We start from the raw sequence: 19,595 nt of genomic DNA, 5'->3' as shown, positions 1-19,595 counted from the left end.
TCTCAAAGAAACAATGGTTCTTGGATTCTTAGAACACGTGCACACTTTAAATGTTGACTGCACTGAAATATGAGGCCTGTAAGAAATCACTTTTTTCCCCCATAAAATACAAAGCGTAATAAGACATTATAAAAACTCTAGTATACTAGTTCTATATATACATGTAACAATATTATCTTATATTGGTGAGTCTGAAACATTTTACATTAAGCATTTTTTATGAATTATTAAAACATACCAACCTTTTTATAGAACTGCAGAATATGAGGAATTTTCATTTTATTATGCACAAAAAGGTCATATGCTGCACACACCCCTAGGACTGTCACACCTTGTTCTTTAGTCAACAGACTCGCAGTTGTCAAAACTGCGGTCCCAATAAAGAACACAAATCTCTTAGATCCACTGTCCCCACCACCTGGATCATGCAATGTGTCTCGCAGTTTCACATATTTCATGTAACTTAGCAATGCAAGTAGGAAGAAAAAACAGGCCCCTATGTCAGCTCGACCTACGACGCCTGCCACTGCCTCTGTGTGCACGGGATGTGACGCGAATAAAACGCCAGACACTAGGGTTGGAAACGAGTGCTTTAACAATGTCCGCGATAATTTTGTAAACAGTGCTGTCACTATGACATGGAGGATGACATTTCCCAGGTGGTATCCCCAAGGGTTTAATGCCCCTAGGTAATAGTTGAGTCTGAACGAGAGAACACATATTGGTCTATACGACTTGTGGGAGGCTATTTTTGTGAGCGGTGTCCCCCAAAAGTCGTCGTAGAATATGTTGATTATTGGCGTCTTTGGTTCCAGGTCTTGATTCTTCACTATAGCTCGGCTGGAAGTAGAGAAAAAAGTTTTGTTAACATAAAATATGGAAAGCTTCAGGGATCAAGCAACTGGGCGAAATGAGCGATTATATCGCCACGGCTTCCCTTTAATCGCCCGGATCAAAAGCACCAGAAATAAACACTTTGTCCTAAAATCTGGCAATTATCATATTTGCAACGCTATCAAAGTGGCATCTGTTTATTACCGAATACACGCGGAAGTCAATCAACTGACCAAATCGGCAAACTTCGCCCACTGGCGTAGTAAATTACCTATTGAAAATTGATAAGAAACCATTCACAGCGCTCGTCATACGGGTATTTGGCAGAAATCTCTTGACCAAGCAGAGTGAAATCACTGTCGCATGTAAGTGTTACAAACCGTGTTTTTACTGCTATTGTCAAGTTTTATGAGGGTTATTATCGGATTAACTGCTCATTTATGATAGTGAGCAATAAATTAAGTAACACTGGGACAAACTGTCACCACAATCAAAAATTATAACGATTATTAAGGCCGCTATTTCTTTAATCAATACCATGGGCCTGGTAATTTCTCCACAAAAACACATGGAAACTTGTTTCAACAGGCATTTCTGAGCATTTCTGTTTAAAAGTTTCATTATTATAATGTTTTGGGAAGGATATAGTTTGATTAAGAAACCAACAATTTCGGAAACAAAAAGTATAACATTCACTCGATGTACTATATTTTGGATATGTTAAAATTCGGACATTTAAAGATAGGGACATTTACCGTAATTACTCTATGTTTTCGGACACTTAAAAATAATTAATTTTTTTGTGTCCGAAAACTTAGATACGAAATATATTCACAAAATACAGGTGTCCGAAAACTTAAGAGTCGAAAATTGAAGTGTCCAAAATAGCGTCAATTGTATCAATGACTACGGGTAATAGCACGCGCTTTTAAAATACCATGCCGTATAGTATAAATTACAGTTATATGTGTTTGCACTGCATTTTAAATAATTTTAAATGCTTAATTTATTTGACAGATCGTTACTACAAGGTTGTACATTGACCAACGAATTCAATGATGAGCATGTGATGTACCGATACTCGCTAGTATGAACCTGTAATTAACGCAAAAAAAGCAAACAATGAATTCTTTGTTTGCTCATTTCTGATAGTTGTTGTCTTTCACGTTCCATTGTTCGTAACACTTGCAATAGGGAGCATCACACTTTGAAGCGTTTAGTATTTGTCACAGTTATTTTACTGAGAAGGGGAAGTACCATTGCGGTAGATAATAGCACAGTTCTGCTGTGACGTCACTAATTTCTAAGCTGACCGATACATAGGTCACGTGGTTTAACCACAGACAAAGGATTAACTCATGTGGATTCACTCATGTTAATTGGCACTACCCCTGGTAATTGTCATAACGCTTATGCTATCGGGCGAAACCATTGATTCATACCGGTTTACAAGGTTATTTACCCAATAACGCAAATGTAAAGGTCCGTTGCCCTCAGGCATGCACCTGTCATGTTTTATGATGTTAATCTGGTTGTAAAACCCCATGATCGAAGTGTCATTAGATATCGAAAACAGGACCGAAATTTGGTAAAATAGCGCTGTAAAATATACTGTCCGAAAACTTAGAGACATTAATTATGGACGAAAACTCGTGTGTCCGAAAATTAAGAGTCACGAAAAATAATTATTTTTGCTAAAAAACGGGGTGTGAAAACTTAGAGTGTCCAAAAACAAAGAGTAATTACGGTATGTGTTGGTTTGTTGTTGATAGTTTGTAAAACTATGGTTTATGTTATTTCAGGCAACTAGAATGTATGGTGGCAATTATCTGGGCCTTTCTGTCAGGAAATATGTGTGAAAAACATTCATTTAATTGAACCTAGAAATCATCCACCACTAACAGAAAACGTTTTAACAACAGAAGCTGTCAAAGCTGATGTATATTATGTCCAAATGATCAAATGTAACTGTTAAACAATTTGAAGTGAGATGCTTTATTTTCTGATGTTTTATATTTCTTTTTCCCTTTCAAATGATGTACATTGGTGTGATATATATGTTTAAATAATTAATTTTGAAACATTTATGCAGCATACTGTTACAATTTGATGTTAACATTATTATATTATTTTGGTTATCTGTGTTGTTTATCAAGTTGAAAAAATGTTATTTATATACAAATAAAGCTTATTAAGACTTATGAAGGTACTTATTGTTTTTTATGTATTAACATTCTTTTTAAAGTGATAATACAGTCAATGACATTAATGTAGTAAGGTTTCTTTAAATGATTGTTCTTATTAATAAGGTTGGAATAACCGACAGTTTTCGTGCCACGAAAAAATGGTGACAACTTTTTTTTGGCCAGTGAAACCTCTGGGTCATGGTTCACAATGGTCCATTGGTGATCACAAAAGATCCACTTCTCCCTAAAACTGCCTCACTTCTCCCTCTCCAGAGCTTAGGGAGAAGTGACTTCTCCCAAAAATTGGAGTCTAGCTTGATTAATGAGCTTAAAAGCTAATAAGAATGAAATAGTGAAGACATTTTCCATTAGTTATTAAAAGAAAAATTCTTGCAAAAGCAACTTTATTACTGCTGAAAATAGAGACAATACATTTGTTAACATGTTACAAACAAATTGAAGAAAACGGGTATAGAAAACTGCTTATATAGACACGCATCTCTTTTAAATGATTTATTTTATTAAAAGTATAAGTAATAGTATGTAGGAGAATATTGAAATTTTGAAGTTTTCAAATGACTATTTTGTCAACTGTTGAAACATGAAAAATAATGTTTGGCAATAATAAACAGTATTTAATAGCCTGGCCATCGATTGACAGTCTTTTTCTATGGCCATCAACTGACAGTCTTTTTCTATGGCCATCTATGGCCATCAACTGACAGTCTCACTATATGGCCATCAACTTACAGTCTAACTCTTATGGCCATCAACTGCCAGTCGACTCACATAACCAAACAAAATATCAAACACATATTTACTAAATAAATAATAGGCACCATTAATATTTTTTTAAATGGGTAAAATATTCTCATTATAATATACCCAGATGGCAACTCTGCAAGCACTTAAAAAAAGTACTTGAAATCATGCCTTTAATGCAAAATTGTGCAATATTTTGATGTATTACCATAATACATTAAGGTGTGTTGCAGATTGACAAAACAGTAATTATAAAAAAATGAAATTTATCATTATAGAATGATCATTAATGGGAAAAAATACCAAATTTATTTCACATTTTTTTAGCAAAATAAATGTGTTATCAAAGTTTATTAGTTTTAGAAAGGTTTCTGCAAAACTGCAATGCAATCTCTCAGCTATAATCTTTATAAATAAGGATACTTTATTACTGTTCACATGCAGCATTCAAGACCTTAATTAAAATAGCAGACATGGCAACTAAAAAATTCTTTGAAATAAATACATATAATCGGAGTCGCTTATTAAATTTAAGACTTTAAATGAGACATTGACACTCTTTCAAAGTTTTTATTTAAAATGAACCCTTTAAATGGGCATATTGACAAGAGACTAATCATATAAATATATCATCTGCCAAAAAAATGGATTTCTTATGATTATACAAAGTTATTGTATACCATGTGTTAAGTATAATGACCTTGTGCATATATCAAAAAGTTTCTGTTGATACAAATGTGTTTTGTTAAATATGTACAATAGGAAAAAGGCGCAACAAAAACATATATTACCTCAATGGTTTGGTAAATTGTAGTTGTTGTAAAATAAATTTGAAATAATTTGCACATTAAGTACATTAAAACAACAGCATACCCAAGTTATTTAAGTTTCATATACTTAACTATAGAGTTGGATTAAAGTTTTTTGTTGATTTTTTTTTTGGAATACAAATAAAGATTACATTTAAGATGCTGTATTAAAATGTGAATTTTGTGGGTAACAAGCAATAAAATTGAAACATAAATTCATGATATCTGGGATCAAAATGTCTCATTTTGCACATATTAAAAGTACATAATTATGATACAGATTTTTTTTTTATATCAGTTTTAATAAAATTTTCACATAGATTAAATGATAAAGCTAGCCACATAAATTCACAAACCCAAATAATCTTGATATGTATCATTACAAAAAATATAATAACGTAATTTATATGCTTATAAACTGCTGATTTTCATGCACACAGCTAAGTCTGAAATGCATTTAAAACGGGACATTAAATAATCATCTCTTTCAAAGGCAATCTTATAATTATCAACTGCCATATTTGCTAAGCCGTGATCACTGAGACCCGTCAGTAAGGCTTTAATCTCTCCTCATTTCTCACATCCTTATCTAGCCACCTCCCTGCTTGATGTCCATAAATTATTCAGCCATTATTGGGCACGAAATGTGCCTAGCATTATACAATGCTTCCACCTATCTGCCATGATAGCTTGTAATTTAAAATGATTTTGAAGGCTCAATAGTGCATTTTATAAACTAGTTATCCAGCTTATAAGTTCTAATATTATCTCTGAATGCATGATTTTGAAGCATGATCAGAAATGTAACAAAAACAGTAAACAAGTTGTAAAATGTTCAATAGTCACACAGTTTTAAATATAGCACATTCTTCTGTTTTTAATTGAAGTTGTATCTTTTTTTTGGATAAACTATGTTAGTATACATTATTATAATTACAATTCAAAATTTGAAATGCATAATTTTTGCATTACTGGAAACAGATTTTGTTATAGCACACATATAACTTCATGTATTGTCACAAGAAAAATTACAGCTGTCATTCAAAATTGTTCTTGAGACATTACAAGTCAGTGCATCTCCGTATATTATTTAGCTTTTCCTTAAGACACACATCAGGTCTTACAATAACAACAACTCCATTATGCACACAATTAATACTCCAGCTGTCACTGTGTGAACATTTCTCTTAACAACTACAATATTCATAATTATACACTCAAAAACTTTACTTGATGATAACTTGAAATTTTTATTTTCTCAAAACTGAAATTATATGATATTTTAGCCATATACATTTGTTGCATACCAATATCGATTGCTGCAAATCATTCTAGTAAGATTTACCAGAACCACTGATCGGTAACAGTTAAGTCATTTTTTATTCCTGGTGAGTGTTTGTTTTGTGCGCACATTTGCAACAACTTTAATTATGTAATTGTGCATTTGGAACAGAATCAATCTTCATAAAAACTTCAAAATATTACATTGCAGATAGAGTGTTATAGTAACATGATGATCAAGTTTTTGACCCCACATGACCCAAATTAGAATTAAGAAATGCTTGAAGCCAGTCAAATTTCTGCACGGCCTGTACTGGTAAAAAAGCAATCACTTCATATAAGAATAAGAGATCAATGCCAGATGCAACTCCAGCTAATGCATAAATCCTTTAGACATGTGAGAATATGATTACGTATGTATGTGTATTTTGTGACTTTTGAGTTCAAGAGTTTGCAAAATACAGGAATAGATCTTGGTGACTTTGATACGTTTTTATCAAAATTACATTAAACAATTGGTTACAAGTTTTGATTATATATATGTATTGTTAGCAGCTTAGGTTTTGCTTTTATTCATTTTATTTTACACTTTATCTGGAAGCCAATTAGAAAGGTGGTTCAGTGGACATGTATTACAATGAATCTTTTAATAAAACAAGAGATGACTATTTGTCTGAAACACAATGCCCCCTATTGCGCCGCTTTGAAGCCATAAATTTGACCTTGAACGATGACCTTGACCTTTAGCCACTCAAAATGTGCAGCTCCACGAGATACATGTTGCATGCCAAATATCAAGTTGCTATCTTCAATATTAAAAAAGTTATGACCAAACTTTAACGAAGGTTAAAGTTTTAGGAAAGAAAAAATAATGATATTTGACCTTTGACCTTGAAGGATGACCTTGACCTTTATTTTTCACCACTCAAAATGTGCAGCTCAATGAGATACACATGCATGCCAAATATGAAGTTGCTATCTTCAATTTGCAAAAGTTATAAAAGTTTAATCAAGGTTAAAGTTTTGTGACACACACATACAATGACTGACTGACTGACACAATGACAGACAGACAGGCCAAAAACAATATACCCCCAATATTTCGATCCGGGGGGGGGGGGGGGGGATAAAAATACTATGCAAAAGTATTCACATGCCTTATCTCACATTTTACTCAGAATTTCAGCCTAAGTGATGTTTTATGGATGAGTTCTAAAATAATAGCATGCCACTCAAAATTAGCTTAAGGGCTTAAAATGACTCCAGTAATAACTTACAATGTCTGAAAAATATTACAATGGATACAATATGCTTAAACAGCCTAATAAATGACTCCATTATGAACACAACCTTTTCTCCTTAAATGTCAACTCATAAGAAAAAAAAGATCTTGTCACTTAAAATTAAATTTAAGACTACAATTTATTCACCATTTAAAAAGTCAGAATCTGACTTTCATTACAATTATTTTCAAAGCATTTTGAAATTTATAAAGCATACAATAATGAATATATTATGTGAATATTTACTATTTTTGCTCTCACTTAAACATATTAAAATGAAAAACATGTAACATTAGATTTAAATTTTGTGGTTCAAAGCTAAACATCTAAATTCAGATAGATTGTAACACAGTATATTTTTCAAGCTTTCGTGTGGAACGAAAAAGTTAATTATACTTGAATTAAATCTCAAGGTAAAGTAACATTAGAACAGGTAATGGTTCACAGTGATAAATTGCATTGAGACAGGTCCATCATCATCATTGCGATCATTCATGCAAGAGTTTATGATATATTTCACACAATTATATTTACCTTTTTTCCATAAAACATAAATTATGCACTTACAGTACATTATGATTGAAAACAGTGACAGTGCAACCTCATCAATTATGTTGTCAGACAACACATTTTTTTTCACAGAATAAGGTTGTGATGTTATAATAATTGTTGCAAAGCTATTTTAACCGCGACAGTAGCCTAAAATATTTTTGAAACATTATATAGAAAACAACAATAAGCTTTATTTCTTGCAGGCTGCTGAAGAAATATACCGAAACTCATAAAATAACAATACTTATGGCTATGATTTATTTTAAAGACAAAACTAAATTGTTAACTAGAAATGGCGCGGCAGAGGCCGACACGTATCCCCACGCCGCATGTTTGACCCAGGGGCGCCCCATGGTTGGCAATGGGTCCATGCATAGTTGAGATTGACCGTATTGTCATAAGAGAAGTTCAGTATCAATTAGAAGTGAATCGGTGTAGAAATGAAGAAATTATAGTAAAAGGCAATTTTGGGTGGGTGTGGCCTATTATTGGCGGGGTGCCCCAGGGTTGGTAAAGGGGCCATACATAGTTGAGATTGACCTTATTGTTTAAAGAGATGTTCAGTATCAATTTGAAGTAAATCGGTGTAGAAATGAAGAAATTATAGTAAAAGGCAATTTTGGGTGGGCGTGGCCTATGTGGGCGGGGCGCCCCAGGGTTGGTAATGGTGCCATGCATAGTTGAGATTGAACATATTGTCATAAAAGAGGTTCAGTATCAATTTGAAGTGAATCGGAGTAGATATGAAGAAATTATAGTAAAAGGCAATTTTGGGTGGGCGTGGCCTATGTGGGCGGGGCGCCCAAGGGTTGGTAATGGGGCCATGCAAAGTTGATATTTACTGTTTTGTCATAAGAGAGGTTCAGTATCAATTTAAAGTGAATCTGTGTAAAAGTGAAGAAATTATAGTAAAAGGCAATTTTGGGTGGGCGTGGCCTATTTGGGCGCGGCCTATGTGGGCGGGGCGCTCCAGGGTTGGTAATGGGGCCATGCATAGCTGTGATTGACCGTATTGTCATAAGAGAGGTTCAGTATCAATTTGAAGTGAATCCGTGTAGAAATGAAGAAATTATAGTAAAAGGCAATTTTGGGTGGGCGTGGCCTATGTGGGCGGAGTGCCCTAGGGTTGGTAATGGGGCCATGCATAGCTGAGATTGACCGTATTGTCATAAAAGAGGTTCAGTATCAATTTGAAGTGAATCGGTGTAGAAATGAAGATATTATAGTTAAAGGCAATTTTGGGTGGGCGTGGCCTATGTGGCCAGGGCACCCCAGGGTTGGTAATGGGGCCATGCATAGTTTAGATTGACCTTATTGTCATAAGAGAGGCTCAGTATCAATTTGAAGTAAATCGGTGCAGAAATGAAGAAGTTAAAGTAAAATAACATAAAAAAATGAGTAAAAATCTCTGACCCAGCCCCGCCCCAACCCGATAACTTTTGACCCAGGGGTCAGATCAAAATTCCGTCACTTTCAGCGTCGCACATATGCTCATAGCTACCATGTATGTAAGTGTCAAGGTTCTAGTGCTAATAGTGTAGGAGGAGCAGGTGGCCAGGACGGACGGACGGACAGAGGCACATCAATACAATATCCCCACTTTTTCTCAGAAAAACGTGGGGATAAAAATAACTGCTAAACAGCTTTCTGCTACCTTTTTGATTTGTAACATCTTAAAGGGATCTTTTCACAGTTTGGTAAAATGACAAAATTGAAAAAAGTTGTTTCAGATTCGCAAATTTTCGTTTTAGTTATGATATTTGTGAGGAAACAGTATTACTGAACATTTACCATTGTCTAATATAGCCAATATATGCATCTTTTGACGATTTAAAAACCTAAAAATTATAAAGCGTTGCAACGCGAAACGATTGAATAATTTGGAGAATTCTGTTGTTGTCATTAAATTTTGTGAAACTACGAAGATTGCTCATATAATGCATAAAATACATTAACCAAGTATGCTTGGCAGAATAGCCGAGCGGGCTATTGCGTCTTTACTCCAGGTTACTTCAGGACTGTGGGGGTCGATCACTGGTTCGAGTCCAGATGCGGCTACTTTTTTTTTCCTATTTTAAATTTTATTCTTGATTTTTTACTGGAGCTTTTAAGATCCAGTGTTTACATTTATCAATATAAAGCATTAAATGACTTATTTCAAAACATGCCAAAAACTGTGAAAAGGCCCCTTTAAACCAATTACAACTTAATTTTTTTATTTCAGTAAAATGCACAGACCATTGTAACTTGTCCTGTGATTTACTACAAATTGTTGTTATTTACCAGACATTTTATAGAGTTACACTTTATGGAGTGATTTACCAGGAAAAATACTCCTTCATGCCTTAAAAGTTAATTCAACAAAATAGGGACATCCCATTGTTTTTCAGTTGCAAATGCTTTGGGACTGAGCTGTTGCACTATTTAAGAACATTTTAACTGCTGGAGCAAATTGGTATACAGATGCAACAGTTTGACAATGACAACCCTTGATTATAATCAATGAGAAGCAATTGTAAATTATACAACAGCATCACACAGGTACATGAGCAGAAAGCATTATGGCCATTATTAACCCATTTATGCCTAGTGGACTCTCCCATCCTTCTAAATTGGATCAATTAATTTCCAAAATTAGGGATGTCTAGTATATTTATTTCTATATTTAGAATATTTCTTATGGAGATTCCTTTAAGCAAAAAGTGCAGACCCTGTCACCCTGATGAGACGCCACACCATGCAGCGTCTCATCTGGGTCTACGCTGTTTGCCAAGGCCTTTTTTCTAGACGCTAGGGTCCGGTTAATGGGTTAAACAGAAAACATTAATATCACTTTTGGTCAATCAAAATTTAACACTGAAAAAGATTTTTACGGATGAGAGCACAATGGTAACTTTCAAATTGCATTTCAAATCAAATGCAGGGATTTTCATATGTTTTATCTGTAGTTTAACTATTTTAATAACAATTTACCGTTACTTTTTATTTCAAAACAAATTAAAGTGGGAGATTGTCTGAGCAGCAATATATTGTACATGTTCACTTAAGCAAATCTTTGAACACGCAGTTTGCTCTGTAAGCCCTTGGAATCAAATAAAAACAAGACATATTTAAAGAGCACCGCCTTGCGGGTGCAGACCGCTCATCTATTTTCTTTTTAAAGGTGAAGGGACTCTCATTTTCAATCACAAAGGAGGGAGGAGTGGAGTGAAGAGGGGTGTATAGTGTGGGGTTGTGGACATTTATTACATTATCTTCCAAAAAAGCGAAAAAAAAAAAAAAAAATGGGGGGGGGGGGGTTTTTGGGTGCGATGGTTGGACGGTATTTCAAACATAACCGTTTTAAAAAAAAAAATGGGGGGGGGGTATAGTGTGAGGGTGTGGTGATAATTTGTGAGATGATCTTAAAAAAAAAAAAAAAAAAATTGGGGGGGGGGGTGGGGTCGGGGGGTGGGGTGGGGGTATAGTGTGAGGGTGTGGTGGTCATTTGTGAGATGATCTTAAAAAAAAAAAAAAAAAAAAAAAAAAAAATTAGGGGGGGGGGGGAGGGGGGAGGGCACGGGGGAGGGGGGGGAGGGCACGGGGGATGGTTTGGGTGAAGTCTATTGTGGTATGTCAGGTAAGAGTAGTTTCATCAAAGTATCAATCAAATCTAATCATAAATAAAGAAGTTATGGCAATTTTAGCAAAATTTAATAATTTGACCTTGAGAGTCAAGGTCATTCAAAGGTCAAAGTAAAATTCAAGTTGCCAGGTACAGTAACCTCATGATAGCATGTAAGTATTTGAAGTTTGAAAGCAATAGCCTTGATACTTCAAGTGGATCGAAACACAAAATTTAACCATATATTATAAGTTACTAAGTCAAAAAAGGGCCATAATTCCGTAACAATGACAACCAGAGTTATGCAACTTGTCCTTTTACTGTACCCTTATGATAGTTTGTGAGTGTTCCAAGTATGAAAGCAATATCTATGATACTTTAGGGGTAAAGTGGACCAAAACATAAATCTTAACCAAATTTTCAATTTTCTAAGTATAAAGGGCCCATAATTCCGTCCAAATGCCAGTCAGAGTTACATAACTTTGCCTGCACCGTCCCCTTATGATAGTTCATAAATCTTGCAAGTATGAAAGCAATAGCTTTGATACTGTAGGAATAAAGTGGACCTAAACACAAAACTTAATCAAATTTTAAATTTTCTAAGTATAAAAAGGGCACATAATTCTGTCAAAATGCCAGTCAGAGTGACATTACTTTGCCTGCACAGTCCCCTTATGATAGTTAGTAAGTGTTGCAAGTATGAAAGCAATAGCTTTGATGCTTAAGGAATAAAATGGACCTAAACACAAAACTTAACCAAAATTGTCAATTTTCTAAGTATAAAAAGGGCACATAATTCTGTCAAAATGCATGCCAGAGTTATCTAACTTTGCCTGCCCAGTCCCCTCATGATAGTAAGTAAGTGTACCAAGTTTGAATGCAATAGCATTGATACTTACTGAGAAAAGTGGAACTAAACGCAAAACTTAACCAAAATTTTCAATTTTTTAAGTATAAAAAGGGCACATAATTCTGTCAAAATGCACGCCAGAGTTATCTAACTTTGCCTGCCCAGTCCCCTCATGATAGTAAGTAAGTGTACCAAGTTTGAATGCAATAGCATTGATACTTTCTGAGAAAAGTGGACCTAAACGCAAAACTTAACCGGACACCGACGCCAACGCCAACGCCGACGCCAACGCCGACGCCAAGGTGATGACAATAGCTCATAATTTTTTTTCAAAAAATAGATGAGCTAAAAATTAAGAAGAATGTTTGGGAAGCATGTGTATGTATATTTTTTAGGGCTGCAACAATATACCGGTATATCGGTATATATCGCAATACGCAATCCGCATATTGTATTGCGATATGATTTTCATCATACCGGTACGAAAATTTTACAAAAATTCATTCACATTTCGTCCAGAAAAGCCATCCGAAATAATGATAAAAAGGTAAACAAAACAAAGCAGTGTAAATTATTTTTTATGTAAAAAAAGCATTCTAAAAAGTGTATTATACGGAGTAGCATTGTTACATGGGAGCATTCATTCGATGCTTTTGAACAGATTATCGTTGAATTAATTGCGCACAGCTGTAAATGTTTCGTTCGATTCTGATTTGAGCATTATTTGTAATCCGAATTTCGGAAACACGCTTCCAAATTTGAATGCTAACGCGACAATAAAAAATTATAGCGTCAAATAAAAAGTGCTTTATCCTTTGTCTCAATAAAAAGCGCGCGAAAATTATACAGACATGTAGAACGTCGCATGGAAAGTATGGGTGTATTTTGTGTTGTATAAAAACGGGAACATCACGTCAGCTGAATAACGCGTGTTCAGCGGGAAAAACGCCCCGGTTGGACGTTATTTCATCACATCTTTAAATAGTAACAATTGCAAAAATGTATTTGATACTTAAGAAAATTTGCAAATGTTTGTGTTTCTTATTATTCTTGAGCACATTTATAGTAAATATTTACCAGAATTTGCTTTAAAAGTGGAATTTATGGGATTATTGGGTAATTGGCAAGTTATAATTTTGGTACAAGTTAGCAATATATTGCGATATATTGCAATACGGGTTTTTGAACTGACAATATATTGCAATACGGTTTTTGGCGTATTGTTGCAGCACTAATATTTTTCCTAATAAAATGATATTAATAACTGTGGTGAAGACAGACTTTTACTACAACAATTGTAACCCAAAGAGTTTATGAAATTTCAAAACATGATCTTAAAAGCACTTGAATGTATTGGGCATATCATTCCTGTATGTGGCAGACAGATTCAATACTGAATTGATATGGAGTGCTTTGAAAACCCTATTCATGTCTTGATGCCTTTCAATTTTCCACAATTGGCGCCATTTTTGTGCATTTATTACATACAATCTGAATATGAGGTCTCATGACCCTATTATTAGGCCACTAATTGATGCAATGACTGCTGTGTAATTAAAGTTCCTTTGATGTTAGGGAGTTAAATGCTTCCACATGGTGTAAGCTGAAACCTTTATAGTGCAACAACTATTATGTATTAGAATGTAACTGTTCTGTTTTTCTGATACTGGTAATAAATTAAAATTCATTTTTTATGCATTATCAAATGATTGATATATTATGAATGATAACATGAATGTATATTTGTATCATGAGTATGGTAAGGACTTGAATCATGATATACCATAATAATTCCTCAATAAAAATAATGCCTTTATATCATGTTAGCTTTGTAGCTTACAATTTTTTTTTTCTGTACCATTAAAACATTTAAAAAAAGAGTTAAATGCATAGTTCACATCCATTTAATTTTGCACGAATGGTTATTAGTTAATTTACCAGAAACACCATTTAAGGATCGCGTACATTCAGCAAATATGGGCAATTAAAAAAGTCATTACAACCCGTTATATGTTTTTCATGTTTTTTTCTATATACCAGTATTGTACCAGTGTAACCTCCAAGCCAATGGTCATTGTTATAAAGCTTGCACGTAATGAATTTCCCTGCAGTATTCAAAAAGAAGAATGAAAGGAATAATCAATGTTTTTTTAATACCTTTTTCTGTTTGATGTTTTCAGTCAGATTGAAAATTGGCTAACAACATTTTTAACCAATCATCATCATCAGTAGGCCCTTGTTCACAAAATAAAACCTTTTCACCTATTAACTTTTAGCCTAATAGTTTTGAGTAATGCAGGGCCCTCAATCCATTTTAGGGGAAGTGGGTCGCTACCCATAGCAGGGGGAATTTTCGCGGCGTTTGCCTTTTTTGGGGGATTTTTTACTTACCGGTACTATCTAATTATTACATTTGTACATGTTTGCACTATATTCATTGCTTATTTCATAATTTAGTATGTTTGACAAGATTAAATTAAAATAGAATTGAGATATAATAATCATTAGACATCTATCTATAAAAAAAAATAAAAAAAAATTTATTATTTTTTTTTTTAGGGGGAATTTTTCCCCCCAAAAGGGGAAAAAAGTATACTTTTCAGGGGGGGAATGCGGCCGAATTTCGGCCGTGGATTTGACAGATTGAGGGCCCTGTAATGTAAGTTTTTTAATTAATTCTATACATACATTTTATAATTTAATTTAAGGTTAGTCAAAAGTCATCACCATAAAACAAGCTATATAGCTGCAATAACTTTCCCTCCTCGTATCAAGGGATTACACGAATTACCCACATTTTCCACAACGATGCCATTCTAACATGCACTAGAGATTATGTAGAGGAGACATAAATCCCAAATCAATAGCATGTTTCCAAAGTAAAATCCTCGGTAAACAAAACAAATTAATACAAGAACATTAGACAAGAGAGCTAATGCACAATTTCAAGATAAACTTCACTGTCTTCAAAGTAATGCAAACATCAACTTGCCCAGGAGATAAATTGTGTGCTAGCCCACCCCAACAAGAATCATGCAAAAGTTCTCCCTTTGAAACTAATAGGCCTATCATTTGCAAGGGTTTGTTTTGCTACTTCTTAACTTCAAGGAGCTGCAACAAATTTGTCAAGAGACCCATGTTTGGGTATCCAGGAAATTGCAAAATTCCAAAAAATAAATTGAGCTAATTTATACGGAAAAGCATCCTAAACGTTTCTTAAATATAACATATAAATATCATTAAAAATGGATTAATATAAAAATTGATTTTCACATTCATGGCTTGAATAACTAACACCTTGGTAACTGAACTTTATTTATATGTCTTCTGTAAGTAAATGAAGTTTCGTAACTTCAGGGGCTTCTCCTGCTTTGAATTCAAAAACTGTTCATGAATTGTTCATGAAAAGCTCATGATCAGTTCACAACTTACCACCTCTAGGTATCATGTTGAAGAAAATGTACCTGTAATGATTACGGAACGCCAATCATATTGTGATATATTCGTAATTTTGGTATCCCAATTATATTTTATAATTCTGATATATTTGTAATTTGGTACCATTTATATTTGTGATAAACTTAAAATTACTGTATCCCAATCATATTTTGATATATTCATCATGTTGTACCATTCATATTTGTGATAGAATAGTAATTACATGTACGATACCCTAATCATATTATGATGAACTGGTATTACAGTTCCCCAGTCATATTTGTGATATATATTAGTAATTAAGGTACCACACTCGGGCACAGTCATATTTGCGATGTACTAGTAATGTTGGTACCCCAATCATATTGTGATTTTGCATTGTTTTAAACATAATCATATATAAGTAAAATGTACTATGTAAACTCTTAAAATAAATTAGGCATATGCAATTTAACATTTACAGTTTTTAGATAACCTGATATTGATTAATAAATACTATACATTTATATAATATAAATTAACATATTTTATAACCATATATATTTATTTAAATGTATTTCTATATGACTTAGATCAAAGTAACACTCAATAAATTCCCAAATACATTATTTGACACACATTCAATCTCTCAATAACTTTGGAAATACATTATTCAACTGAGAAGACATTAAATATTAAAACTAGTCTTTGGTCTATAAAAATAATAAACATTAAATGATATTCTTTAAAGCGTGACCAAACGCTTCTCTACTACTACACACTCTACACCTGTCTAATTACGTTCAATAGATTGACTTTGCTGGTCCACACTAAAAACATGGAAATGAAAACAAATACAAATTGTTGACACTGGTTTCAAATTCAATCTACTTAGTGTTTTTATTTACAAAGCACTGTTTATAAAAACTGAAAGCAAAACATAACACTTAAATATCAAATGTGCGGCAATATTTTTGAAAGTCTTAAGATTCCCATAGCTGTTAAAGACATGCTTATATTTATCAAACCTGAGCCACTGTGCATTATAAAGAACCTTTAAATTCTTAAAAAAATGTTTAATCCAAACAGGAATTGTTTTAGTTCTTGGTCCGAAAAAAAAGGACCGAAAAAAATGTTCTGGTTAATTTTTAGTGTGAGCGTTAGCTCTCACTAATGTTACAGAGCAAGTTTTGCAATTCAGTATGCGCTTAACTGCTTAACTACGCTATGGAAAGACAACCACTGCCTGTTGCAGACGACAAATGCTAGGAGCGTCTGCTAGGAACGATAACCACCACATCTGCCTGTTTATAGTTCAACACTGGTACACTGCAGTGTGTTTATATGACTAATAGTGTTTAACAGCTTGTAAGACGACATTGGCCAGTCTAGTGTTTATCATTGAAATCTGTACATATTGGCTGCTTTCAGGGAAAACGGGGCTTGTTGCATGTCAAATTAGATTAGCCTGTGCACACTGCTTAGCCTGTGCAATGCGCACAAGCTAATCAAGGACGACATTTCTGATTTTATAATATTTTTTGTTTAAAGAGAGCCTCTGGTACTGGGATGACAATTAATGCATATGCATTAAGCCCTGTTTTCCCAAAATGAAGCTTAAATTATATTTTTTATTAATGATTTAAAAAAAACACACACATCTGGACCTGTGCTTTAAGACACACTCTTTATAAATTTGAATGGGTTGTGTTCATTCAAAACTTGCAATATAAAAAGCTATAACATAATTTTTAAAACTGAGTTGCGTCTAAACTTAAACAACAGCGAACACCTACAGTGCCTTCAGCACTTTGATTTGGTCTATTACCAGTAGCCTGGACTGACATTTTCAGAAAGCAAGTTGGTCCAAATGTCATTTTGCCTGTTAGGACAGTTGTATAGGCAATCTCCAGCAAAGACTGCATTTTATCAAAACAAAACTGACAAAGTACATAAACTAAATTTGAGAGATTTATTTAAAATAACTAATTATACACCTTGGAATATTATAAATAAATACATGGAAAAACACATTTTAATGTTTAATAAACTCATTCAACAAGCTTTTTTGAGAAGAATGGCATATATTCAAGAATGTGTGCTTTTTATCCAATGATCCAATCAAAAGTATTATTCAAATATTGGCAACAATATGCAATACTTTTTAATTGGATTTAACCACTAATCTGCTTTTTGTCCCATGAATGCCGCAAGTGATTATGGATTTCATAGATCATTTAGCTCTGATTTACTCAAGTTCAATGATAGACAAAGTATGTTACTCTGTCACTGCTAACTTTACCTACAGAAAACTCAACAAATAGACAACATTAATGCTTATGTCATTTATGAAGTCTCGACATAATGTGCCGATCTGCATGGAAATATGATCAAACAATACTGACATACTACTGATATTTATTTAAAGCACAGAGATAATATTTAATGATTATCATTATATATAACTTAAATCAATCGTATAAGACAAAAATTATTGATGCATATTTACAAATGAATGAAGATAAACATTTCTTACAGTAACATCAAGTTAATTTTCATATTCAAATAAAAATGTGTTGTACTCCAAACAGTAAAACGAGCATTTAAGAAATTCTCTCCCATACCCATGTAATAAAATTACAATGTGGAAGTTCATTATTATGCAGTTATTTTTATATTGAAGGACATTTTTAAGTGGTTGCTGACTGTACTATGATGATGATCATTATTTTAAAAGCATTGTACACAAGTATATTGTCAGGCCTTTCCAAGGATGTTGCCGCACAGTTGCATTGACCCAAAGTTGGCAATAGGTTTAAATTTATTTTATTTTATGTCTCCTTTATGAATTTCTACATTTTTCAACAACTAATACACAAACAATTGGAAATGTCTTAACAGAGGCATTCCTGATTTGAAAATTCAAGCACAGGGGTACCCTTTTTTTAAACACAGGCAGAGGGATAACTTCAATTTGATTCAGGCAAACGTATGTCATTGTGTTTTATGACCCTCAGGGGAAGCCTGAAAACATTTAAACTACAAAAACAAGTCCTTAAATGATTTTGTGTAGTTTGTGTAGTGCCAGTGTATTTCTAATTCCACACATATTATTAATAATAAAACTCTATTACTATTAATTTAATGATAGAATTTCTTATATTGCAGTTTTATATTTATTTATTTAAATGAGTGTTATAATAAATGAGTGTTATTATAATTAGTTAAATTACATAATTATTGTTATTGTCATAATTATTATACCATCTAAAAAGTTTGACACAGAAGCTTGGTGACTTAAACTGTTATCATCATTATTTCAAACTAATTGCAAATTACAAATATCGGTTAACAAAACCCTTTGAATGGGTTACCGCATTTGAACGACTAAAATCATTAAAATATCAGTCCGAAATGTACATACAGAATCCAAATGTATATGACAATATTAAAAATATACTTTATTATAATATTGTCATTGTATTTTTTATGCATGTTTATTTTTAGTGTAAACGATTACAATTAGACGTGTGCATTTGAACGAAATATTCTCTACAAACTGACAACAATCCGCGAAACACAATTAACACTTTCGGTAAGTCGGTTATTTGTGATGGTTCAATAATTGTCAATCAAGCATGAAAGACACCAATACCCGCTTTACTAGTTACACGCTTTACATTTAACTCAACCTGTTACTAAACTAATAATAATGTTACCTGTCGTCGTATGCAAAATCTGCATCCAATGTGTTCATATAAAGCACTAATGCTAAAAAACTTGAGACACAAATTGGGACATCCATATTGACTGACAACCGGCTTCGTTCTGAGCGAATGTGACATGGGACGAAAGCCATCGACCGTGACGTACCACGTAAGTGAATCCTGTACGAGAAAACTCCACGGAGTAATTTTACATTGTTTTATTTTCCTCGATACACAATAAATAGACGCTCAATCTGGCTTACTAGAGAGTAACCAATTGTATAGGAAGTAATAAAAGCAATCATGAACT

At 33.4% G+C, this 19,595-nt stretch overlaps 1 protein-coding gene across 2 annotated transcripts in view; it reads right to left on the bottom strand.

Annotated features, from left to right (window-relative positions):
* Positions 1-19,595, bottom strand: part of LOC127849616 (protein O-mannosyl-transferase TMTC2-like) — an 89,589-nt gene that overhangs the window by 25,464 nt on the left and 44,530 nt on the right. The window contains exons 1-2 of one of the 2 annotated variants that reach the window (XM_052382355.1): positions 19,298-19,427; positions 243-840 (exon numbers count right to left, since the gene is read on the bottom strand). In XM_052382355.1, coding sequence (XP_052238315.1) covers positions 243-840; positions 19,298-19,383 — 684 coding nt within the window. In that variant the 5' untranslated portion in view covers positions 19,384-19,427. Of the gene's footprint in view, positions 1-242; positions 841-19,297; positions 19,428-19,595 lie in introns of those variants that run through there. The other variant, XM_052382356.1, reaches the window with a different exon arrangement.

This window comes from Dreissena polymorpha, chromosome 11 (assembly GCF_020536995.1).
Source record: "Dreissena polymorpha isolate Duluth1 chromosome 11, UMN_Dpol_1.0, whole genome shotgun sequence".
In the NCBI taxonomy this organism is placed as follows: Eukaryota; Metazoa; Mollusca; class Bivalvia; order Myida; family Dreissenidae; genus Dreissena; species Dreissena polymorpha.
This window is presented reverse-complemented; position numbering and strand designations above follow the sequence as displayed.